General features: G+C 39.1%; 1 protein-coding gene across 6 annotated transcripts in view; it reads left to right on the forward strand.

The window, feature by feature from the left end:
* Positions 1-27,447, forward strand: part of CMKLR2 (chemerin chemokine-like receptor 2) — a 41,596-nt gene extending 14,149 nt beyond the window's left edge. For 3 of the 6 annotated variants that reach the window (XM_010960119.3, XM_045520510.2, XM_045520511.2), the window contains one exon: positions 21,543-27,447. In XM_010960119.3, coding sequence (XP_010958421.1) covers positions 21,571-22,638 — 1,068 coding nt within the window. In that variant the 5' untranslated portion in view covers positions 21,543-21,570 and the 3' untranslated portion in view covers positions 22,639-27,447. Of the gene's footprint in view, positions 1-5,851; positions 6,520-13,182; positions 19,144-21,542 lie in introns of those variants that run through there. The other 3 variants (XM_045520513.2, XM_045520515.2, XM_074364118.1) reach the window with 2 other exon arrangements.
* The last annotated feature ends 197 nt before the right edge of the window (positions 27,448-27,644 follow it).

Raw genomic sequence — 27,644 nt, forward strand, 5'->3', positions numbered from 1 at the left:
TAATGTTCTTTTTGGCCTTTTGTTTTTCTCCAGTGTAAGATGCAGTCCTGCATCACGTATCACATTTAGCTGTCATGTCTCTTGAGTTTCTTTTAATCTAGAACATTTCCACAGTCTTTCTTTGTCTTTGACAACATTGGCATTTTTTAAGAAAACAGAACTTAAAAAAAAATTCATCATTTGGAGATTGTCTGATACTCATCTTCTGTTTCAGATTCAGTTTTCCTAGAAGAAGACTTTGACACAGAGTTTAATGATCAGCTGTTTACTAAGTCAGGACCGTAGGATCAATACCTATGTGTGGGATGGGGGGAGGGGGAACAGCACAACTGGGCAGAGGGAGAAATTGAGCTGCAAGCTAGGATGGACAGCCATAGCTGACTCTGGGTGGACCTCTGAAGCTAAAATGGACCCATTAGAATTATTCCCCCATTGGGCCAAAATGGACAGGCCTTTCTGTTTCCACCTCAATCATCATTGGAGGTTGGCTACCCTAGAAGGACTGACCTTGGGCAATAGGCTCTATGTAATAGCAGCAGTGTCTGAAATGCGCTTAATTGGAGCCTGTCTCTTGACAGCTCTCCCAGGAATTAGGGCAACAGGTTTGTCATTGAAGGGGGATCTGGACAATGCATTCCCATTCACCACATTTCATGATTAAAATCAGATCATACATTCCAGCTGGACAACTGCCATGTGTATATATTTTTCTGAATCTTTTGAAAGTTAAGTTATAGACTTCAGCCCTAAAAACTTCAGTATACACCCACAAAAAAGAATATTCTCCTACAAAGCAATATCATTAACAGACCTAAGAAAATGAAAAAAATCTTAATGATATCCAATCCATATTCAAATTACCCCTATTATCCTTAAAATATCTTTTATATCTTTTTAAAATCAGTATCTAATCAATGGTCACACTAAAATCCTTTTTTTCTTTTTTTTTTTTTTTTTTTCTGGTCTTTTAATCTGGAAAAATCCTCTTATTTGTTTTCTCATGACAAAAACTTTCTAAGGAGATGACATCTGATGTCTTGAAGAACCTTCCTATTTTTCAGAGTGTTTTTTTTTTTTTTTTTTTGCAAATTTCTAAGTCATAAGACAATGTCACAAGAACTGAGGAAAATACCATTTGCTTTTTCTTAGATGATTTTGAGTATTAGTACAGATAAAATAATTTTTAGAGATGTGGACTATCTTTGTTAGAATAACAATTGAAGGCCTGTTTTTACATCCATTATTAATTAAGAAGAGTCAAAGAGAAGTAAAAAGATAATTTTTATACCATTTTTATTATGTATTTATAAAATTGAGTTAACCCACTGTTTGTACATTTGTGTGTGTGTGTGTGTGTGTGTGAAAATATAGCCTGATTCTATTCCACTTTCACATCGTTTTCTCTAACAAAGCATGAAGCAAAACAAAAAGCTGCTTGGTTTTTTTTTTTTTTTTTTGTAATTTGCTAGTGAGAACAAGAAATGTAAGAATTGTATTGTCTTCTTCCATCATATCATGTTGTATCGTAATCATATTATATTATATTGTTACTAAATCTTCTTTAGTCCTTTAAATGTAGCACTTACATTATAAGCAGCGCTAATCCTCTTAAAATATTATAACTCCTTCATTATAACAAATTAAGAAAGACATGGGACACAAGAATCTTTGCAGATTATTTCCAAACAAGCTTCTTTACTTAATGTCCTTCAGTTGAGCTAGTTATGAATTTTTCTGATGGAAAAGAAGTGTGCTTCTACCAGTTTCATTTATCAAAATTCTTTAGTGGGGAGGGTATAGCTCAAGTGGTAGAGTGCTTGCTTAGCATGCATGAGGTCCTGGGTTCAATCCCTAGGAACTCCTCTGAAAATAAATAAACCTAGTTACCTCCCCCCACCAAAATAAAGTAATTAAATAATAAGTAAAACATAAGGCTATTAAAAAAATAAAAATGAAAAAAAAACAAAATTCTTTAAAAATTTGCCAGTGGTCACCACCTTGACAACTGACAAAAATATATTCCTGTCTCCTAACTCCTTTCTTCTTTTTTTTTTAATTATCTTTTTTATTTTAATTTTTTTGTTGTTGTGGGGGAGGTAATTAGGTATATGTATTTATCTGTGTTTAATGGAGATACTGGGGATTGCACCCAGGACCTTAAATAAGCTAGGCATGCGCTCTACCACTATACCCTCCCCACTCTTCCTTTTTTTTTTTTTAATGGAAAGAATGTACTCTTAAAACTGTATTATAGGACCTATTTTTATCCAAACTAAGATCTATCCCATAAAAATTAAAGGAAGTGGGAAGTCTTCAATATAAAAGATTATACAATTTTATGTGTGATAAATATAAAACTAGTTAATGTTATGAATAGTATATAAGATATAATGGAGAACAGGTCAATTTTGCCTATTTTGAGCCAGATTTTGATTTGGTACCACTTCTTGAGTACTCATTGTGTTTAAGTCCCTGTGTTGGATCTTTTGATGAGTCACAAATTTAATTGATTAATTGATTCATTTATTTATTCATTCACGTTTATAGTCTCCGGGGCCAAAGCAAGTTTAGGAGGGAGAAGAAAATGGTAGAAAAATACAGATTTTCCCATAGGAGTTTAACCATTAAATGGTCTATATTCCTATTTCATAAGCTTAATTTTTAAAAGAACACCATGCTATTTGGCCAAGTGGTTTTCAGGTACACAAAGTGTGCCAGTTCAAATCTCTGTCCAGGAGACATCAGCAAAAGCAGTGGAGTAAGGACCTCAGAACATTCTCTCTTTCACAGAAGTAACAAGAAACTGGCGAAATAGTAAGAATCAAATTTTTCAGAACTCTGGAAATTACCCAAAAGCTTGCAACAATCTGGGGGTGTTTATTTTTTAAAGAGAAGAAGGAGAAGAAGGGGAAAGAAAGAAAGAAAGAGAAACAGCTCAATCTCAGTAAAAGAGGTGAGCTTTGTGGCATTTTTACCTTGCCCTAGTCCCATCTCAGATTCTCCTGCTTTGTAATATTCTTGAAAACAAATACCTGCATTCATGGTGAAGACCAGCAGCCTGACAGCCACCGGAAGGAACAGAAAGGGGCTGGAGCTCCTTCAAATCTTCATCCCCAGAGAATTATTACATGACCTGTCTTTCGGTTCCCTGGAAAAATTCCACTTGCAAGACCGTCTATTTGACTTAACTCAGAGCTCAATCAGTGTGAAAAGTTTTTTCCCCGTGAGTATTCATCAAAAACAGTTACAGGCAGTTACTTAACTTTGCTGCTGCCTGAGGTGATGGATACCAGCTGGGGGAAAGCATTAGATCAAACAAAAAATTAAAAAGAAAAACTGGGAATGAGACATGCAGAGGGGCTTTGGGAAACTTCTGAATCAAGAAGCCCCATGCATGTGTAGGGTTGTCCTCGTGCCTAGGGCTCTGTGTATTGCCAAGAAAGACTTGCAGAGGCCCTAAGCTCTCACCTCTGGATGACCTTGAGGCTCTGCGCAAGGAAAGTGTAGGTTAAGGCAGACAGGAAAACGCACTCCCAACATGCACACAGAGCCTCTCACCAAAAAATTGAGCTACTTATTGTTTCTGGCATTTAAGGAAATTTCCAAGTCCTACATTATACTTTCTGAACTTTGCACGGTGGTAACCATAAAGGGAAGGTCACATGGGCCATCGGACAGCCAGTAACTTTGATGTCACTAGATTTCTGCTCCCATTTCAGTTCAGGCCACTAAAAATTTTCCTTACTTTCTTGCCAGCTCAGCCATACATTTAAAGAGATGGGCTATTACTTTGCACTTGCATCTTTGGGAAGGATCTGCCTTCACTGTCATTTCACATCTGACTGTAGCAAGGCGGGAAAAGTTATTATGCAGTTTGCCTTACTGAGCCATCTCATTTGTTTTTTTCTACTGTCCAGCCTCAAGCCAGGCTTGAACCAGCTGCCATTTACAACTCTTGTCCTTGAGGGGCCCCAGGAAGTCAGACAGTCCCCTCTCCCTCAGGATCTGACCCTACCCACTTCTCTTGTCACACATCTCTCCAACTTCCATATTCTTTGCTCCACAAAAATTTATTTTTATCTTTATAAATAGTCCTTTACTATTAATCACTAGAAGGAAATAGGAGATAACAGAAACCATGAACAGTATGAGAAATTTACAAGCATTGCATAACTTTACAGAAGGTCTTACAATCATGGTCTTGATGTCCTGCTAAGATGCTTTTTGTCTTCCAATTTTATTCTCTTAAAGAGTTGTTCCATATTTAGGTGAAGACCACAGGGACCCTGTTTTCAAAAATGACCCTTCCTCCTAAACCAAAGAAGTAAGGACTTGTGGATAATATCAAGACAGAACAATAGGTGTCCCTCTGCTCTTCAGAGGGTAATTGGCACCTCTGAGAATCACCAGATTGTGTGATACCCAAATCAGTCCTCTTCTGTCTTGATTAGGACTATTATGTCATTATTTCATAATTCTCTATTATTATATGATCAAAACATCTGAATATAAACTAGATTCTGATTGTGGATCCACTTTTAATAAAGGAAAAAACTTCATACAATTATGAAAAGAAACATGAGTAAGAATTGTGGATCCACTTTTAACCACCTGGTTAACTCAAGGCTTTATCCCCTTCTGAAACTCTGGAGTTGATGTATGTTAGATCTCCTTACTCTTTACTCCTCATTTTTTGGCTTTTCCTTCATATCTTCCATCTCATTGTCTCTCTGTGCTACATTTTGGATAACTTGTTCAGATATGCCTTCTTGTTTACCTTCTCCCTTCAACTGGGTTTAAGCTACAATTTTATGCACCCATTAAATTAAATTTCACGATTAACTTTATAATTTCTAGAAGTTCTATTGATTCCTTATAAAACTTTCCTTGCCCAAAGTAGGTATTCTATCTAAAATTCTAATGGTTATTGGAGTTTCTGTCTTTAGTATTCAGGCCTTTTAAAGTGTTCTGCTAAATTTCTATTTTCTCATGTATAAAATTTAAGGCACTAAAGTAAATGATCTCTAATATTCCATCTCACTTTAAAGACTACGATTCTACGATCTTTAGCCACCTTGATTCCATCTTCCTTCAAAGAGATTACTGATTTGTAAAGGAAGAACTCCCATTCCCCAAGCAATAATGGCAAGCTGAAAAAGAGTGAAAGTAATAGAAATGACAACCAGATCTTTGAGGGTGAATGTGGGACATAAGAAAATTGTTTCTCTTCACTGTCCATCACGTATGAAAGAACTATTATGATGTTTTCTCTCTACCCTCCATACCACCCCATCCCTCTAAAAACCTAGCAGAGGCAGTACTGCATACATACACTGATTGATAGAAGACCATGGCTAAGCCACAGAACCAGAACTGTACATCCTGACCCGTGGTAAGGAGAGTCATCAAACTGCATCAAGTATAACAGAGTAGCCAAAGCATAGTTTAAGGGTTGGCAGAACTTTAGATGTCAAGTCCAGTCACATCTGATGCCTGAAAATCCTTCAATTTATGGTTGTCTCATTAAACATCTCCAAGTAAGAGAAATGTACCGTCATCTGACAGAGCTTTGTACTGGACCGAAGGCTCCATGGCTTCAGCTTATTGTCATTCACTACTGTTTCACCGGCTCCTAGAACACATAGCAGATGCTCAGTAAATATGTATTAACTGAATAAATACCAACTTTTAACAACTGTAATCTTTAGACAGTTTTGCCTCATGTTGAGCTAGAATGTATCTTTCCCCTCATATTCTTTGCTTTACTCTTTGGCTAAATAAAACAGTTCCCTCCTCTGCATGCAGGTCCTTAACGCAGCTGAAAAAAGTTACCCTGTTCTTTCTTTTCCAGGGTAAATAGCTTCCACCAGTTCATTCAACGTTCCTCCCATGATGTCATTTTAAGCTTTCTCCCCATCCTGTTCGCTCTCTTCTGGACATGCTCCAGTTCATCATTGTTCATCACAAGCTGTAACTCCCGGAAAGGAACTGACCAGCTCAAACAGAGTTGTACCAACACTCCCCCAATTGTATTAAACAGCCAAGGGCAAATTCAGCCAAGGGCAAAGTCACCCAAGGAGAAAGCTTTTATCTGGGCAGAAATTTAGCATGTCTAAGTGTTAGAAGAGGTCACCAAAGGGCGCCGATCTCAGTTCCTTTGATGAATGTTGCTCATCCCGTAGAAACGTAGGTGAAGGTGGTTGATTGGGAACCTGGGTGTGTCACATCAGCTCTCTTCTCGTGGATGGTGAAAAAGCACCGAATAAGCCATTAGTCCATATTACGTACCTCTTTAATGTAGGCTTACCAAATCCATTTTAGGGAAATAATTCAGGGCCTGTAACTGCTGCCTAAGCGCATTAGAACTGGGAAAACCTGTCGGAGAAGATGATCGGCTTTGTGCTGTAACTGGCATGAAGTTCAATGCAGGTGTTGCTTAACAAATGAATTCTGAAGTGAAAGGAGACGGGTAACTTCTATAGAATACTCTGGACACTGCCTTTCAGTCCCATTTCCCAGGTCAGTATGGTAGAATTAGATTTTTCTAGAAGTAACAGAATGGCCGTTCAGAATATCTCTTTCCAGAACCTTCAAAACTTTGCTATCTTGAATGCAAGTAAAACTAAAGTGTTTTTGACTCAAGATATCTATGGTTACTATTAATATGACTAACAATAGATGGTTTTAAAGTTGAGCTTAGACTTGCCAAGCATTTTTCTTTTAATAACTAGTCATGTGAGTTATTAAACATGCTTTCAGGGAATCAGACTTTAGGCTTGAAGTGGCTTGTCTGACTTTACCTTGTTAGAGAAAATCTGTGATGAACAGAAAAGATAGAGAAACCTGTTCTAGAAGGAGAATTTTTGAAAAGAAATTTTATTGTATCAAGTGGTTCGCTACTGAGTTCCTTCCAATTTCCTTGTCAGGAAATAAACTAACTGCATTATGTTTTAATGACAGGGTATTGAATTACTTGCGTAGGTGCCAAGGTATTTTCTGACTGCTTTCTTGGACTTGAGTACTTGGAGAAGTACTTGGCTTTTGAGTTATCCAAAACGCTGTCCCCAACTTACGATGATGCAGCTTAGGATTTTTTGACTTGACAATGGTGCAAAAGCGATACATGTTCAGTAGAAATTGTACTTCGAACTTTGAATTTTGATCTTTTCCCAGACGAGTGATCTTTTCCCAGCAGCGGTCACAGCCCCAGCCACCCCATCACGAGTGTAAAACACTGATACACTTAGAACCCTTTTGTGCCCAGGTAACCATCTGTTTTAAACTTTCAGTACAGTGGTCAATAAATTACATGAGCTATTCAAGACTTTATTATAAAATAGGCTTTGTGTTAGGTAATTTTCCCCAACTATAGGCTAATGTAAGTGTTCTGAGTACATTTATGTTTGGCTAGGCTGAGCCATGACATTTGGTAGCTTAGGTGTGGTAAGTGCAGCTTCGACTTATGGTATTTCAACTTATGATGGGTTTATCGGGACATAACCCCATCATTAGTCGAAGAAGATCTGTACTGAGACCACAGGGACAGATATATGCCCACATCCATCCTTTCTCATGAACCGCCATACTAGTGACCTTTAGAAGGTCACTTTTATTTTCCTCGAGTACCAGACCTGTTTCAGAGGCAAGGTGAGTGATATCAAATATGGGAGAAAGAAATTAAATACATTGAAATTATTTACTGAATATCAACTGTGTTCAGAACCAGTTTGCAAAATAATATAGCTGAGGTCTCAGAAGCGGTTCTTCCCTCATATTCCTACCACTGGTTGGAGAGTAAGTAAATGGAAAAGATGCCATAATATAAAATGAGCTAAGACTAAAGAAATGAGCTCTTAAAATATAGTCATATGTTTTATCATTTTATCATTTACCAGTATCTTTTCCTCCATCCTTCCCTCCTTCCCTCCCCTCCTCCCTTCCCTCCTCCCTTCTTTCCTTCCATCCCTCCCTTGTCGGTCAAGGAAAGAAGAGGAGAAAATACAAAGGAGTTTGGGCTATACGCACAAATGCTGTCTCTCCCTGCTTTCTCATTATGCAAACTTAAATACGAAAAACTGGCCGGGCACTGGAGATCCGTTTCTTCTCCAGTTCTATAGCTGTTCCAGGCGCTGCTGCGTGTTTATCATCTTTTCTCACAGATGTTAGATTTTATGAAATGTGACTCATCAGGGTGGTACATCTTTCGATGGAAATAAATCTCTGAGGGATGGATGATTACACAAGTCTTGTTCACACAAAACCTGAAATATTTGAAGAGAATATTTCCTGGGGGAAAAAAGGCAACAAGACTTTGCTGTACTTAAATGAATCAGCAAGACCGATGATTTCAAATCCGTTCTTTTCTCTGAAGGGAATGTGGGAGGGACAGTATTCTTGTTTGGGGAGGTTTTGTCTTCATTTGCAAAATGTTTTTAATTTGTGTGGGCTTTTAGTTTTGAACTTTGGCCCATATTTTTGTTCCAGTGTTCAAAAAACAATTTACTAGAAGACATTTTTTGAATACCCATTCTGTACAAAGCACCGGATTTGGGGCTACTGGGAGGCATCGAAGGTAGTAAAAGAGCTAGATTACTTTGTCCTGCCATCTTTGAGCTTCTCGTAAAAGTTTAAATGTCACCTGCATTTTTCAGATTGGGCACCTGGGGTCCCAAGTGGGAAGGTGACTCATCTAAAATAATGCAGCTAATGGATGACGTGCAGAACAAAAACTTAGAATCATCTCTCCTGAGTTCCAGTGCTCTTTCAACATACCAGGCTGCTTAGTATTGTGTACGTCAATAGGGTCAAGTGTCATAGCACGGTTGGAATTAGAGTGAGGTTATTGAGACAAAATGTTAACAGGCATCAAAAATCTCAGTAATCAAAATAAACGCCCAAAAAAAGGAAAAGAAAAGAAAAGAAAAAATCCATGCTGAATAAAATGTCAAAAAATTTGAGATAAAGTCAGGGTCTGACCTTGTACTTGCATGACCCAGTCTCACTTGCCTCACCCCAGTCTTGGCCGTATGCCATACAGTCTTAACTTGTGGGTGGACCAAGGGGGAAAGCCAACAAAAAAATATTTCTCTGGCTGGGATAATTGTAAAGCAATCCTGAAAGGGATAGACTGAGGTGTCCAGATGTTCAGAGATGGATCACAAATGATCCACAGTAGTGTACTGAGATAAAATAGCTCTCATTTTGTTTTAATAAGCCTACTGAGGACCACAGAGGGAAAAACTGGAGATGTGACAGTAGATCATGCTGACCTCTAGGGGGCGCTGCTCCCATGATGAACCCTGTTCCCCTCAAGGGCTCTTGCAGGATAGAAGACAAAATGGAGTGCTCAGGGCCTCACAGTGAGGTTTGGTTGGAGGACTTTGATTGGAACTAGAAACTGGGTTAAATTTTTCTTCCTCTTTTGGATTGTCTTCTCTTATCCAAGTCCTACGCCTGAAATATTAATCCAGGACCTACATATGCATCATTTGAAAGTATCTTTGCCCTTAGTAAGCCAAGAAGAAATCATGGTGGGGTCCTGGAGGAAGGGAGAGGCTCTGGGGCAAATGCAGTCCAGGAGTGGTCCAGTTCACCAAGAGGGGACATGAGACTTAACCTGCCATAGATAAGTAAAGAATATGCATTTGCCGGAATGTCCTCAGAATCTAGCTGTCATGGCTGGATGGGGGTTGGTTTAGGTTCCTGGTCTGGTCACTTAATTCTTTACTTTTCCACATTTGTAGTAACTTTTAACAGCAGAGTCAGAACCAGGCCCCAAAATAGAATAGATTCTGGGTAAATGTGGGCCTCTGACAACAGCGCTAATGTGTAGCCACTGTTCTCACAAGCTGGGTCCACTGGCCCTGGAGGTGAGGGTGGGTGGTGAGGAGTAGTGAGAAAGGGTTTAGGAAAGAACCAAAGTAACTTTCTTTTTCTTATGTTGTTCTGAGCTGCCTCCTGTCTAGTCTTCCTCATTTGCAGGGAAGAGTGGTTTATTTTTGTTTTGTTTTGTTTTTTTGTTCAGCCACAGGGACAGCTCTTGAAAAGGAAAGAAGAATTATTCTCTCAATTCAGTGTCACTGTCAGAAACTACGGTTTTAAGCATTCTTGAGAAAGAATTATTGTGCTCTAGGTGCCTAGAGGGTAAGAAGTTGGGCATTTCCATTTAAACAAATAAATAAATAAACCTAATTACCACCCCCTCAAAAAACAAACAAAAAACAAAGAAACAAAAAAAGAAAATAAGGGCTCAAAAATAATATCTATTGTCATAGATTCTTGCCCGTCATGGATGATGATAAAGGCCCCCTTCGTGCAGGCCTTCTGCCTTCTTGAGTATCCCCACCAGCAGCCATTCCTGCTGTGCTTGAACCTTGTTAGTGGCCACACAGTGCAATGGATCTGTGTGTTTCATTTGTTGGATGGTAGGTTTTCAACATGTTCCACTTTGAACGGCTATAAGATCTTGGTTCTACTATGCCAAAGTTTTCCTGGCTATCACGCCAACTAGCTCCAACCTTGGAGCCACACAGAAATAAATGCCTTACTGTTTCCTCATCTTCAAGTATCTGTAAACAGCTCACAGACTCCTTCAGTCTCCCTTTCTCACTGATCCCTTCAACCATTCCAACAGACATAATTTCAGGTCCCCTCAGTCCTTTCTTTGGCACTGCTTCTTTTTCAGTGGTCTTCTCACAATCTATTTTACGTAGACCTGTACAAACTATACCTAATATAGATTGACCATGACAAAGTGGAGTGCTGAGCTGCTAGCTTTACTATCATTACCGTCAAATAATTAGAAGTGTTCGTGAAGTATGTCTTTAAACCATCACAATAATGATTCTGGCACCCAACTGTTTGGTTGGCATGAATGGGCAAGTCTTTGAACTGGTGCTTTATTTTATCTTCTGCTGCTACTTTGATCCTGCACTCCCTCCTGGCTCCTTCTAGGTGAAAAAATGCAGAAATATTTTCAGGTGTAATGTTGCATGAATGGGAGGAAGTTCTAGAATTGCTGTCCTTCCCTCCTCTCCCTACTTTTGCCTACTGTCTGGAAAAAACATTATCATTGCTGCCCAAATTTCCTGCTTTACCAAGTTCACTTACTATCTCTCTGGAGGATGAATAGTATTGTTTTGTGGCATGGCTGCAACTTCAATGTATTTTGCAAATTACTTAAGTATTGTTCCTTCTCCTTTAGGAGACCAGCCTTCTCTTTCTTTTAGAGAGGAAATAATCTTGATACAAATTGAAATAAGCATATAATAGCTGCCAATTCAGTTTCTATCCTAAACTGGGTATTCCTCCTAGATTTCCATAAATGTCATTGACAGTATGCGACTAAGAACCAAAACGTCTTTAGTGCCAAGTAGTGATGAAACAGAAAACAAATATATTATGGTAGCAGTACATACTTCCACTACGTGTCCCTGACTACTCTGAAGCATATCTTTGAAGAGACTTCAGGTCAAAATTAAAGATTCTAAATACAGATCAACGTAGTCATGTTCAAATTTATTTTTTTCTTTTATTGTCTAAACCGTGGGTGTTAGCTATTTATGAGAAGTTATATAATCTGGTAGGTACCCTGTTGTGACTGCTACTTCCAAAATCAATTCTTCAGTAGACATAACATTGCCCAGAAGACACTAAAAAAGATTAAAGCTTGAGTTTTGACTACATATATGGGTGAAACTATCCACAATATGAACTGAACAATTCAGATCCCCCGTAGCTATCTCATCCTAGGCCCTACAAAAACAGAGTTACAGAAATTCCATGCCATCAAGATTTCCAAAGTAAGTGCCCACATCTTCCTGCTACAAAATTATTTATATACACAGAAATCCCTTTTCAAGGAAAAGGGGTTTAGGGATTTAGGGATTTCCCTCTGCTCTGACCAAGGCTTTGAAACACTTCATCACTAATGGTGGTGATTCCTTCCCAGACTCTAGATAAAATTTGGAGAAAAGTGAGATAAAGACCTAGACTGTGTTTTTTAATAAAAGGTGAATAAATAGCTTTTTTTTTTCCCAGAGGAAGAGAAATATAATGCTTTACAGCATTCTAATTTCTCACCCTTCTTGGACAGATCTGGGGCTAATAATGGCATCTGGGGCCTAGACACAGGGGTCCCCCAACTTCCTTCAGAAGGAAGGCATCTAATAATGTGTGAGTTCCATACAGATTCAATATCTTTCAAAATAGAAAGCACACAAAACAAGTTTTAAAATCTCTAATTAAGTCTTCTCACTCTTCTCTTGAAGTAACACAAAGATATCCCTTAATCTTTCTACCTTCCCTCCACCTTCCTCCACTGTGTACTGCTTTTAGTTTTAAACTGGTAGTAATCAGTAGCTAGAATTATTGAGCTTGCTTTGTGCGCCAGGCACTGAGCTAAACACTTTCTGAGGATTTGCTTAGGTGATCATCACAGCAACCCTCTGAGTTAGATCTATTACTACTTCCACTTTACAAATGAGGAAACTGAGGTTTCTGGGTAGTGGTTGATTTGTCTAAGATTCCACAGCCAGGAAGAGGTTGGACTGGGATTTGAAGGCAGGCATTCTGATTCCAGAGGCTGTAGACCACTTTATGGCCCGATATTTAAATTATACCCATGTGTTAATTATTTTAAAGTCTTGCAAAGGAATTAAGCCTGAAAGTTTCTCCCTGACCCATGGTTAATCATTCACTCTGTTTTCCCTCAGTGATCGACAGAGCTAAACAGATTGTACAAATCAGGACACTAACTTCTGGGTAGAGCTTTAAATCAACTGGTACATTAGTAGGCATTGACCTTTCAAATATATGCTGTGTCCTCTTAAACTGGCCAAGTGAAGCATGGGGGTTAGACATGCAAATCAAACTACAAGTGCCTTTGATCCCAGCAGAATGGAAATAGCTATCATTTCATGTCCACTTGATTTAATTGTATTTTTTGGTAAAGAAACAATTTTCTTTCCCAACTCCAATGCCTTTAAAACTGAATAAAACATTTGTATGCCTGAAATTAGTTAGTTTTTTTTTAACCCAAGTTTGATTTTCAATGCCAAGTCAATAAAAAAGGTTATACTCAGTTTATCTAAGCTTCTGAAAGATTCTATTAATTTCCTAAATGAATGTCTTTCAAATATGTCTCCCTCATCTCTATTCTAACTCTCATTGCCTAAGGCTCTTCCGTCTTTGACTTCAGTTGTGGCAGTGTTCTCCCAAACTGCTACCAGATGATCTTTACAAAAACAAAAATTCAGTATTGCCACTCCCTGCTACAAGCATTATTTGCTCCCAGTTGACAATGCAATAAATCCAAATGCTTAAGGATGACACTCAAACACCTTCGTGACCAAAACACTCCCCTTTTTTGTTGTGTCTTTTCCAGCCAAACCGAAATACTTCCGTTTATCCTAATGCGGCAAAGAATATTGCCATTTGTCTTAATGTATGCAACTAAGCATGGGAGCTACAGATAGGCAAGATGCTTCTCTAGTCAAGAATAGGCTATGCTAGCGCTTGGGGTGGAAATGTGCAATCTGACAATCCCGCTCTACCACCCGCCAACCCCAGGAACCAGCAATATCACACTCAGCCTTCAATTTCTATTTAAAACCTCCCTTGCTTCCCTTGGGTGAATAAACAGGGAATCTTTATGAAATACCGCTACGCCCCAACATCTTCCAAGCAGTGATTATTCACCCAAAGGGTGGCAAAATATTCCACTGGTGCCAAACATCTTGAGCACAATCTGGGGTGTGGTATCAAGTTTATATTTGATAGTTAGTGGAAAATACTGAGCAATGATCTCAGATAACCCCGTGCCCTCAAACACATACACACAAATACGCTTTTCAGATAAAAATCTCTCTTCTCTAAGCAGACAGCCCTTGAAAAATAAAATTTGCTGACCATGTATGTTCGCTGGGTGTGGTTTTCACCAGAGAGTTTCTCTTTCATGTCTATTGATTCTTTTTTCATAAAAAATGTCTAGTTTTTTTTCTTCCTTTTAAAATGACATCACTTTATTTTTATTTTATTTATTTTTTGGTGAAGGGGGACGTAATTAGGTTTATTTATTTTTTAATGGCGATACTAGGGATTGAACACAGGTGCCTGCTAGGCACACACCCTACTACTGAGCTATACCCTCCCCACCATTAATTCTTTCTACTCATTCCTGTCATCCAATCAGAAGCAGAGTACAGGTTCCCTCAAGGGCCTCTATGGTTTTGACAGGAGATACATTTCACGGGAGATACATTCTTGAGTTCTTTTTTACCAGAGTGTATGGGGGACTCCATGAAGGCAATCCATACAGACAGCAGTCAGTGAAACCAATTCCTTCTCTCTGTTTAAAGCAGATTCGAGCCTAACTTTTCTTAAGATTCTGTTAGGTATACATTTTTGCAGTGGTCCATGAAAACCCAGCTCACTCAACAATATGGAACTAAATTAAACCCCTCTGTAAACACCAAATATTCTGCCAGAAGGAATCTCTGTATTTCGTCAGGGTAGATAAAAAAAAATGTTTCCCTCTACAACCAAGCTTCATTTAAAACCACATTTAAAAGTTTAGTGATACACATTTCTACCAGATGTCCTTTCCCCAAATCATCTGGATTTTATAGACTATTTATCACGACACTTTCTGCCAGAGCTCTTGCAGTGAAATCTACTTATTCAGGAAAGACTTCCAGCTTTATCACCAATTAAGTCTGCATAGATCAGAAACCAGTTTGTTTAATTCAGTAACTAGTTCTGTGCTCCTGGACTAGACGTGTGTCACTTGTGTGTTGAAGTAAGTGTAACCCAGGAATCTGATAACGTGGGTCCCCACAGCAGCTGAATCCCTGCAGTAAACATGCTTCTTCACATTCTTTGGAAACTAAACCACAAATTTCCAGGATGCTTCTCCAAACTTCGCTTCTCACCAAGAGTTTTTCACACATTTCTGATAGACTTGGGTAGACCTGCTTATATTCATGTCCACGGTACAGCTTAACACTCACTTCAGTGCTACTCAAAAGATTTAAGATCATGTAGGACTTTATTAGCCTTTATTTGAGTCAGAATTATTTATTTGCCTTTCAGCAGCACATATGGCTTAAAAAAAAATACAGTAGCTATTTCCTCTTTTCAGTCAAGTCTAAAAGCTCCATCCTGGCATTGTTATTGTGCTCTTCCAAGCACTTCCAAACTGAGAAAAATATACGCTGTCTCAATGAAAAGTCACTGCCAGCCAAGACAGCTTGACTCTTCCTGTTTAATAAATGACAATGTTTCCTTTAAACCTGGATTTAAAGACCTAAATCTTCATTTCTGGTTACTGCCTAACAAGGCTTTTTCAGTTACCCAGACATCCCTCCAGTTTCACCTTTGAGTCTTCATTCACATCCTCCCATCACTTCTCAAAAATACGTAAATGTGTATATATATGCACAGATATACATGTGAATGTGTATATATTTATAGCCATATGGTTAAACTGAGGACAAATTTCCCCATATTTTCTTTCTGTATCTCTTTTTGCCCATTTCTCTATCTCACCAAGAAAAAAAAGTTAAGTATACACAGCATAATTGATGATACAGCATAATATCAGTTACTATGAGTTTAAAAATATGTTATTTTGGTGGGGAGGGGAGGTAATTAGGTTTGTTTGTTTATTTATTTAAAAAAAATTTTTAACAGAGGTACTGGGGATTGAACATAGGCCATTGTGCATGCTAAGCACTAACTACCACTGAACTAAACCACCCCCTAAAATTATATGTCCTTATAAGTAGACCCTTAAGTTTAAATCGGCAGAAATGCCCAAGGCAGTAAGATTTCTTTATAGGCCACCTTTTTCCTTTGAGATTGCAGATATTATCTTGAGATTGCATTATCACACTTCATTTGCACTCTCACATGTGTACAGTTTTATTTTGTTCAGCAATTTTATTTCTTACTATATACAAGGCATAGCATTAGCAAAAATTGCAAATTCAAGAGCTGACAGTATCCTGGAAAGTGTCATAAATGAGTGATCTGGAAGCGGGGGTGACTGGCAAATCAGAGAGTACATACTTTGTCTAAAGAGGAATGCAAATGCTGCTGTAGGAAATACAGACCCATTATTAACAGATGTTGTAAATTATTAAGAGAAGCTAAAAATTGGAATCTTTTTGTGAAGTCCATTTATGTTTAACTATTAGCGTCTACATCGAACATTTTTAACACCTTTTCAACCAAATTAAACACACAGACCAACAGCTTGCAACCTCTGTGACGCACATTTGGTTGGTAGGGGGTAGAGCAGACCAGGCCAAGGCAGGACTCCAAGATGAGAGAGCTCCTGGGAAGATAAGTGTGCTCCTAGGAAATGAGCAGATTCAGCAGCAGGGGAGAAGAAGGGAGTTCAGGCTGAGCTCAGCATGTGTAGATCAGAGTTTCTTAGCTTTGGCTTCCTTGACTTTTGGGTAAGATAATTCTTTGTTCTGCGGGGCTGTCTGTTACAGGATGCTTAGCAGCATCCCTGGTTTCTACCCACTAGATATCAGTAACGTTTTCCCTGTTATCCCCCATCCCTTGTGGTGACAATCAGCAATGTCTCTAAGACACTGCCAGATAGCCCCTGGGAGGCAAACTTGTCCTGGGTTGAGAACCACTGGTATAGATCTCGGTGGTATTAAAGGCTGGGAACCGGTGTCAGAGCAATGCCTCCTGGGGTGGTGGTGAGTAGTCTGGTCGAGGTGGGAGAGAAGCATGGATCCTCCCAGAGAGCAAAAGAGCAGAGTCATGGAGATGTGGTAACAGATGTTAGTGTTCTCCAGAGGACCAAAGGTCTAGCAATCCAAAACTGGAACCTGGGAGCAAGGACTGGGAACAAGGCAGTAACCCAGTTACCTGAATCAGAGAATAAAGTAGAAGGAGAACCATGGATCAGGATGACTGCCAAGTTATACTTTGAATGAGGAACATAGTTGAATTCAAGTCTGGGGCCGAGCAGAGCTTACAGACAAGAGCTGAAAGACTCAAGCTGTGGGGATTAGAGTAATGAAGAGGCAGGAACATAGGGATCTTCTACCCAAAGATGGCTGGAAGCAGGATGAGGGTCCTTCTTTTATCAGGGAATTTACTCACTATGGCCTCTGGAGAACCAGGAGCTTTATTACAACTCCAAAGAATATCTCTGGTTCTAGGTGCTGATCCATTATTTTGCCTTTTTTAACCACGGCCCTCCCTGGTAACTCTAGCCAAAACCCAATAGAGTCAGGAACTTGTCCATGGCATTATTTCTTGGAGAAAAAGGAGTTGCCTCAATTCTTACAGTCAATTTCCTATATCCATTGGAAGAAGGCTAAAATGAGGACCTGTGGAGAGGCCCCTGGGCAGCATTAAATCTTCTGGTTGCCTCCCTGGGACCAAGGGGCTAACTCCGAGTTTCTATTTCCATTTTAATGTGTAGCCTCCTCCTTCACTGTCGAAAAGCTCAAAGTTGTCAAAGAGTTTGCCTGTCCCAGGGGTCACAAGTTTATAGATGGGCTGAATATGGCCCACAACTGTTTTGCTTTAATACAGGAGTTTAGAATTTGGAAACTTTTCACATTAAAAATATAGATAATCAGCCATTGTTCAGAAACTCTGGCAACACTAAGCCCTCATTTCCCACATGGAACCAGCTGGCTAGAACTGAGTAGCTGCTCTCCACTGAAAGCAAGTAAACACCCAAATCCCATTGTCTCCCCCAGCTTGGACTATTGCATCCATTAAAGTTACCTGCCCCTGGGATATTTGAATTATGAGATAAAGGACAAAGGACGTTTAAAAGTCTGCCCAGATAACATAAGCCTGTTATCATCACAACTCAAGATCTGCCCCCTCATTTCCTTAGACAGTAGGAGCCTTACCAGCCCACCATAGTCAGTTGCAAAAACTCCCCTATATTCTGTCTCCATGGCCAAAGGGTGTTTCTTAAATGGTTCCCTGACCCTTGTTGGGATAAGAGAGATCCTCCTCACAAAGCCAGCTTCTTCCTCTTTGTGTTCTTCCTAAGGGAAGCTCCCATCTCTCTTCCAGAAGCCATGACCATTGTTAAGATTAGCTCCTGCTTCAAGCATTTCTTGTAACTTCTTTTCATCGGAGGTGAACACTGCCAACCTCCACCACAGTGCTTAAAGGCAAGGCCTAGAGAAGCTATAGTAGTTGGGATACAGGTTCAGCTGCTTTAACAAAAGCCCAAAAGAATGGGAGAGGGTGTGGAACTTTTCTCACTTAGTAATGCAGAAGGAGGCGGTCCAGAGAAGTAGGGCAGCTCTGCTCCGTGAGGTCATCCAGGCACTTCAGCTTCTATCTTATGAAAAATCATGTTTTCCTCGTCCATATGGTACATGATGGCTCGTCCCTGCATCCTCATTCAGCCAATGAGAAGAAGAGAAAAAGGGTAGGGGAAGGCCTGAGACAGTGGCATAGAATGAAGTGGTCAGAACAACTGGTGTTGCATGTACAAGACAGGGACTGCCTAAGTTTGTCAACGTACCACCAGAATCGAAGCAAGAGGCATGGAACAGATTCTCACTGGTAGCCCTTGGAAGGAAACAACCTTGCCTACACTTTGACTGCAGATTTCTCCAGACTTTGAGACAGTAAATATTTGTTATTTTAAGCCACCCAGTTTAGAGTGCTTTAGAACAACAGCAGCCCTAAAAAACTAATACATTAGTCTCTAGATATTTGGGTAGGTCGAAGTAAGGTTTGGAAACCTAATTCAATCTGGAGGTGACTGTAAACTCTAAAGCAATATACAAGCAAGGTATAATTAAGAATATACCCTCAAGGGTTAACTATGTCTGGCCAAGGATTTGGTAGGAGAGTTGCTGAATTCTGCCTTACTTCTCTCTTTTCTCCATCCCACTCCACCCTCTCAACATTACATAGCACACAAAAACATCTGCTCCAAGTCTCGGGGAATTCCTAGCTTATATTTCCTGTGAAGGATTCAGCTGGGCAGAATTCAGCTCCTCTTGAAGATCTTTCTTCTTCAAGCCTGAACTGGTCCTTGCAGCTGATCTACTCATCTGCTTTCTGGAAGACTAGGAACTTCTCTGGTACAGGGCTTTCTGTTGGAAGGGATTCTGTTCAGAAAGATCACTCATCCTCAAGGTATCTCCCCCCGCCCACGAGAATTGGGAAGAGGGGTGGCTGGTATCCCTCAGTAGACTCTGTGATCATTCTGACCCAGCAGGGTCAGCAGTGACATTGGAAGGGGAAGTCTCCCGACTTGGTGAGGATAGTGGTTGGGCGATTAGAGGTCCTCCGTTGGCTTCTCTATGTTTGGGGAATGAGGTTCCATCTACCCACTACTTAGGGTTTTGTAAGGTGATTTAGGTCCATTTGGCTTCAGAATTGCTAATAGCCTAAAAGAACAGGTCAGAGGCACCAGGAAGGTAAAGTGTCCTAGTTTATAGGTAGAAAACCAAGATTATGGGGACTATGTTGGAAAGGACTTGACACAGAGGAGGATCAGCCACCCAGAAGGAGTGGAGAGGGCAGAGGACGACCCCAGACCTGAAAGAAAAGGGCAGCAAGAAAGAAGCCAATCCTTGCTCACTGAAGTAGGACACACGAAGGAAAGGACCTGTTGACAAGGAACAAGGCAAGATCTTGGGGATAGAACTGTGGGTCGAGGTCAGAGAGATTCTGGCAATGACAGTGATTTACAGGTAATCTCTTAACTGAGGCTTTAAAATTACATTTGGTTCTGAACAGGGTTCATCATAGCAGAGTGGATCATTTTCTGAGCACACGTGAAGCATCTGTGATACATTAAGCCCTGTGGGATACAGAGATGACATTTATCCTCAAGGAGTTCACAGTTTGGTAGTGCTGAAATCAAAGACAAATCAATGGCAGAATAGCGTGTGAAGTACAGTAAAAGAAATATGACAAAAGAGGGGAACGCTGCAGTGATTAAGAGCTCAGGATCTGGGTTCAACAGATTTGAGTTTAGATCTAATTATAGGTTGTGTGACACTGGGAAGTCACCAAGCTTCTCCAAGTGTCAGTATGTTTTCTTGTGAGTAGGAATAATAGTACTTACCCACTTTATATGATTCTTGCAAGGATTAATTAGATCATATATGCCTGGCACCTAGTAAATTCCCAATACATTGACTATTGTGTATTATTATTATTATTATTATTATTATTATTATTATTATTATTATTATAGTATTATAACTGTCTGGGGGAAGGTAATGTCAGGAAAAGTTTCCAAGAAAAGTGGCATTTGAGCTGAATATTGAAAAATAAAGAGAAGTTGGCTAGGTCTGGGGTTGGGAGGATGCTAATGAATTGCTTTTGTTTTTAATTATGCCCTGCTAGATTCTTCAAATGATTTTAGTGTTAGTTGAATTGAGTTTGAAATGGCTGTGAGCAACACAAGATGTTTTGACCTCTTCATTGTAACCCTACTATAATCCTTTCAAATCTTATGTATTTGCCCCATTAATGATTGTAGCTCCATAAAATGAATATAACTATTAGTCTTTTTTTCTACTTGATTTTGAACACTCCAGATAGAAATAACAGAATAAAATTGATGAAGCTGGAATTGCACCCAGTAAACTTTGTTTTGATTGAAAAATTGACATCCAAGTCTTCTTAACCCAGGAAAACTGGACTTGATAAGAGGAAAAAAAAAAGGCCACACCAAAAAAACTTACTTTGAGTGAAATTATAAGAGATAACATTTGGTATGGTCAAAAATAAGCAAAATGAAACTGAAACTGAATAATAAGTCAAAGCTTTGCTGTAAATATAGAAAAGAATTAATTCAAATTAATTCAAGACAAAGGAATTTCAGTAAAGTAAAAATTTTAATAAAGCTTTACCGCACTCTGTTGGAAATTAATATAGAAATTAAGTGGCCATAGTCAAGTTTATTCCAAAAGGTATCTTTTCGTTGAAAAACCTCCCATAGTGATATAATTCTGGTGGACATGTTTGCATTCATAAACATAGAATCAAAACACTCATGAGTGCAAAATAGTGGCTCAAAATCTCCAGTGGTTGCCTATGACATTCAGGCGGATGAGCCAAGGAAGTAACTGAAACTCTGTCTAGAGCTTAAGAAATCGGGGTACAAATAAGAATTTTGAAGTTATCACCACGTAAGTCTTAATCTGTTTTCTTTTGCTCCTTCCATAAAATAACAACAAGTAGTAAGAACCTAATAAATACTTGTTGAATGTTAGATGCTCTCTAGTCAGTCCTACAGCCATTATGAACAGAGATAGGAACTGCACCTGCAGAGTCAATCATTTTAATTTACCACTTACTTAATACTTTACAAAAATAAACTCTCACAGCATTGAGAATAATTATAGTGAAATTTGGATCTCCAAGACTTGGACATCTAGAGTGTAATCACAGGTCCTACCAAGAAATATACTATTATCAGCTCATACAATGCAATATTTTTATTCTTTTTTTTTATCATTCGCTGAACATTTCTTCTTCTTTTAAAAGTTGTTTCTTTCTTTTGAAATTTGCTTCTATAGATTTTTTCATTCTGCACTTAGCAAGGTCATGGAAGATCTAGAGGAAACATTATTTGAAGAACTTGAGAACTACTCCTATGTCCTGGAATATTACTCCCCAGAGACTGATTTTGAGGAGAATGCACACCTGGGAGTCATTCACTGGGTCTCCCTGGTGTTATACTGTTTGGCATTTGTTCTGGGCATTCCAGGAAATGCCATAGTCATTTGGTTCACGGGATTCAAGTGGAAGAAGACAGTCACCACTCTCTGGTTCCTCAATCTGGCCATTGCAGATTTCATTTTTCTTCTCTTCCTGCCCCTGTACATCTCTTACGTGGCCATGAATTTCCACTGGCCCTTTGGCATCTGGTTGTGCAAGGCCAATTCCTTCATTGCCCAGTTGAACATGTTTGCCAGTGTTTTTTTCCTGACAGTGATCAGCCTGGACCGCTATATCTACTTGATCCATCCTGTCTTATCACATCGGCACCGGACCCTAAGGAATTCTCTGATTGTTATTATATTCATTTGGCTTTTGGCTTCACTCATAGGTGGTCCAGCCCTATTCTTCCGGGACACTCTGGAGTTCAATAACCACACTCTTTGCTATAACAATTTCCACGAGCATGATCCTGACCTCACGTTGATGAGACACCACCTTCTGACCTGGCTGAAATTTATTATTGGGTACCTCTTCCCTTTGCTAACAATGAGCATTTGCTACTTGTGTCTCATCTTCAAGGTGAAGAAGCGAAGCATCCTGATCTCCAGTAAGCATTTCTGGACCATCCTGGCAGTGGTCGTGGCCTTTTTGATTTGCTGGACCCCTTATCATCTGTTTAGCATTTGGGAACTCACAATTCACCACAATAGCTATTTCCACCAAGTGCTGCAGGCCGGAATCCCCCTCTCCACTGGCTTGGCATTCCTCAATAGTTGCTTGAACCCCATCCTTTATGTCTTAATTAGTAAGAAGTTCCAAGCACGCTTTCGCACCTCCGTTGCTGAGATACTGAAATATACGCTGTGGGAGGTCAGCTGTTCTGGCACAGTGAGTGAACAGCTCAAGAACTCTGAAGCCAAGAATCCGTGTCTCCTGGAAACAGCCCAGTGAATTCTTCCTCTTCCAGAAATCAGTGTCCAGCTTTTGTGTGGATCCCCTGACAGATGCTTTCAGATTATTTGGCTCCAAGATATAAAGCTCACTATATCTTTTTATTGTTTTTGGTCATTTTATTGGCATTGCATTTTTCTGTGGATGTAAGACATAAGAAGGATCTTCAATTTTTTTTTCTGCAGCTTATCTGAGCTATTCTTGCTAAATATAACACAGTGGATTAATCAACACTATTTTTTTTTCAATTTTAATGACTTTTTTTTACATTTTTTATTGAGTTATAGTCATTTTACAATGTTGTGTCAAATTCCAGTGTAGAGCACAATTTTTCAGTTATACATGAACATACATAAATTCATTGTTTAATGACTTTTTAAAAAGACTAATTTTGAAAATATAAAAATAATCTGTGCTTAAGCTCACTTTAATTTTGCACCAGGAACCTGTTAGACCTATCCTTAAAATGTGACATATGTACTTAATTTCTTTATTTCATGTAATCTGTGTATGAGCATTTATGAATTAGAGTAATAGTTGGCTATAGTAGTTTAAAATTGTTCCAGTTAACAATGAATGCTTAGTAAGCTGCCCCCAAATGGAGTTGCTTAAAATAACACTTTATTATTATAATATCTTACAATTCTAGGGATCAGGAATTTAAATAAGGCACAGAAGGGAGGTTCACCTCCCTACTTCACAGTATCTGGAGCCTCAGCTGGACTGGGATGACCCAACTGGCTGAAGTCTGGAACAGCTGGAGACTAGCTGAGATGCTCTCTTCCCTTCCCCCGCTTCTCCTCCCCTTCACTCTCCCCACTCCTTTCCCTCCTCTGCATTCTCCTTCTCTTGGGTATTCCGGCATGGCACCTCAGGGTAGCCAGACTTCTTATGCGTCAATTTAGGGCTCTAAGCGCCCAAGATGGAAATTTTTACTCCCCTTAAGGGCTCTGCCAGACACTGGCACAATGTCACTTCCACTGTACAGCATTGGTCAAAGCAGTCCCAGGCCAGCTCAGATTCAAGGGAAGGGGATGCAGACCCTACCTCTCAGTGGGGATATATGTCCATCTTTCATCCCCCATGATATCATTTTAAATATGAACATTTTTGGAAAATTCTGGGTTTGTGCAAATATGTATAAAGTTGCTATAAACATGAAACACTGACATCCAGATAATAGATAGGCAGCCCAATATCAGAATGATTTCAGAAAAAGAAAGTGTGTAGACCTATTGATAATTTCCACCTTCTATTCCTGTAACTATATTTATATAGACACCAGTGTAAGACCAATAAAACATACCCGTAAGTCAGTGACCTCTTCATTGTGTAAATCGGTTGCATTTTAGACTGTACCAGTATTTTGACTTCTATTCATTTATCCTTTTTGTTAACAGATGACAAAGAGTTATGCAGAACCATAGTAGATCAATACTGTGAGGGATGCTAAGATGCATAAGGTACTTAGAGTTTACAAAGTGAGATTAAACCTGCATAAGAACAATCCTAAAATAAGGTAGTTGGTCGTAAGTACCATGAGGGAGCCGAGAAAGTCCAGATTGTTCAGAAAGAGATGACCTTCAGTGTGGAGGTGAAGAAACACTGGAAACCTGTCCTTGCCATTGGGGTTTCCTAGACATCCTGCTTCTTTTCCAGGCCTCTGCTGGGACCCTTGTCTTTTATGAATATAAACTCCGCTACTCACTACAATTTTTAAAACCTATTTAATTTCCTATGATTTCTTGATTTTATTTTGGAAGTTGTTACAGGGAAGCTGTGCTATTTCTTGAATCAGTATCCTTTTTTATTTCATCTCTCAGTTTTTAGAAATGCTAATATCAGATCATTTATAGGCTGTGTTTCTTACTTTGAGTCCCATGCAACCATCAGATCCAGTTTTGAAAATTATTAGAAGAAAAAAATCTGTGCAGCATAGCTCAGCCTACCCCAAGATTCTACCATTCCCCAGCTTTCTGGTTTCTGTCACATCCTGGATAGCATAAGGGAGGCAGGAAGAGAAAGGCTCACTGTAAGTTTCCAGCCCTTTGTGCAGCCCTTAACCCTGCCCCCTCCACCACCAGGGTTTTCAATATTCCACTCTGGGGTCTCCCTTGGATAGGCTCCCAGGATCAGGAAAAAAGCTGAAGAAAGAAAAAAAAGAAAAGAAAAGAGAACTGTGTAAGCTCATCCCTAGTTTGGGCAAAGAGACTCCTAAGGCTGGGGAAGAAAGAGGAAGGGTGACGAGCAGGAAGGAAGGGGGTTAAGCAACCAAGGGCAGAAGAAAATTATGGAGCAAATGGTGGTCTGGAGTTACATTTCAGGGCAGTGCTCCCTGCCCTTTTAGTTAGGAACCCGTGCAGATCTGTTTCTTTTTCCGCTAGGCTAAGCGGTCAGCATCTAGGGCCTGTGAGCTTTCCATCATACTTTTTTATTCTTAACAATTTTAAGTTTGAACCACCTCCCTATGGTTTTTTCTTAAGCCTTTTGTATTTTTATAGCATCTAACACAGTGATACTGAATGAGTCAGTTTTGAATTCCCACATTGTGCCCAGCCCTTGTGCTAGGGACGGCTGAAAATGAGAAAGAATCAAGGTTTCAGGGTTATTGTGATCACTTACGGAGCATGCAAAAAAAGGTGGGCTCTTATAAAAATCTTCCACTCCAACGGCAGAAACAAAAGAAAAAAAAACCTCTTTCTCTACATATACCTATGCCTCTGAGCCAATTGGTTCAAAAAGTTCATTCAGTATCCTGGCTCACATGAATGTATAAGCATTGCTCATAATAGCAAAAAATCATACAGCAATTTTAAAGAATTCAGTAACTAGATTGGTTAAAATATGAAGACAATGGATTATGTAGCTGTGAAAAACTAAGGAAGTCTTTTATGTACCGATACAGAATGTCCAAGATATCATCTCCCAGATACCCAAGTCTACGTCTATGGACAAAGTTTACGATGCAGAAGTTTGTGTTGTACACTACAGGTAGCCCATACGTATGCTTACTAGTTCTGGAAAGATCTAAGAACCTGGTGACATTGGTTGCTTTCATGGAAGTGATTGTAAGACCTGAGGGACGGGGGGACTTCACTGTATAACCTCTTGAACTTAGAACCATGTTAATGTATTATCTCTTTATTTAAATATGACATTGAAAGATACCATTTAATGTACTTCTTATTCAAGACCATGGAGTCAAGATTTGAAGTCACGTGCTTCATCATTCATTATTTTAAGATTTTTAAGACAGCTATGGTTTGAATTGACCATTCTAAATTTTTAAACTCCTTTTACTTTTAACCAAATTTTTGATAATTAATCATTAATAATTTTTAATACTTAACATCTTGGTCAAGCTATTTGGTACTCAAACCCTTTAATATGTCAGATTATGAATTATTTTTGGCTATTCACTAGTTCCATCTCCACTTTTCCATAGCATTTCTAGAAATGCCAGTTTCTCCCATTCTCCAGAAAATGAAGTGCTGCCCTCTGCTGGCTCTTACGATACTGACAACCTGAAAATTTCCAGTGATTTTAGACCGGTCTGTTGGACTAAACATTGCTTGATTTTACTCATCAGCACATACATGTCTGATTGAATAAATTTTTAGAATTTAAACAACTTCCCATACTCAAAGTAGTCACATACAAAGAAAATCAGATGGAGGGAAGAAAACAGCATTGTCTGGTTCTGCTAGGAAAACCTTCACGTCAAACATTTAATCTCCTGTCTAAAAAGAGATTACAAAATGAACGCTTAGAGGTCAGCAATTCCCAAACTCTACTTTTGTGAAAAATATTACTGTAAAAAATACATAATGAGATGTTCTACATACCCCAAGTTAATTGTTCAAGATGCAGCTATTCCAATATTTGACTACCACTTGACTCCACCGCTGCCCTCATCTCAATACCTTTACCTGCAGCACTACCTCAGTAGTGAAGTACCCCCGCCCCCAGAGGCTCAATCAGACTTTCAAACCCAAGTAAAATGTCCCACCTCCACACCCAAGCCAGGCTTATGAACCACAGCCTCGGGGTCAATCGCCCATATCAATCTCCCTCCCAGGACACAAGGCTACTCAAAATCATTCTCAGTACAAGTTCTCCCTGAACAGTACAGGAGGCATTAAATTGGTAAAATCTGCCTTGACAAATGGCTAGAATTCATGACAAATCCTGGGCATCCTTCCCTCCTCTGGATACGTGTCCTTTGGTAACACTGCACACCCCAGCTCATTAATACTTAACATTATTTTCACTTGGGATTCGTAGTTGTGTGTGTGTTTTTTTTTTTAATCGTTAAGTAACCCCTAAATTGAAGATACTAGGGTCAACAAATAATTTTGGCAGCCATTTAAGTCACTGGTTACTAACTGTAAAAGGAGTTAGTCCTGGCACTTAATTCCTTATCTCCAAATATTTCATTAACTATCTGGCAAATTATTATTCACTATGTGCCTGTTACTTACTGCGCTAAGCACTTTACCTGTTTGGACCCATTTCTCATGATTCTTTAAGGTACTCTCAACATTCTCACTGAGTAAACCCAGCTTAGATAATAAGTACAAGGTCTTGAACCATTATACACCAACAGGGCTAATTATATAAAATTAAGAGCTCTTAACTACAAGATTTTTACATTAAGTTTATTTCCCTGATTTCTTTTAAAAAGAAGGCTAATACAAAAACCTTCAAGTAGTAAAGCACATGCTTAGCATGCACAATGTCCTAGGCTCAATCCCTAGTACCTCCTCTAAAAACAAAACTATATCATTATACATTGAGGACACATTAATGGGTACATAAATTGCACTGAGTCTATTTCTATTCATTTGTTTATAAAATCTACTCTGTACATATATATACTCACAGTATTCCCTTCTATTTGGGCTAAATGTCAAATGACAATGCTGACCCAAGTTTACATTATTTATGAATTATCTATCCATTGAATTTCTTCCCTCAAAATGTAAAGAATATAAATACCACCATCC

This window comes from Camelus bactrianus, chromosome 5 (genome assembly GCF_048773025.1).
Source record: "Camelus bactrianus isolate YW-2024 breed Bactrian camel chromosome 5, ASM4877302v1, whole genome shotgun sequence".
Lineage (NCBI taxonomy): Eukaryota > Metazoa > Chordata > Mammalia > Artiodactyla > Camelidae > Camelus > Camelus bactrianus.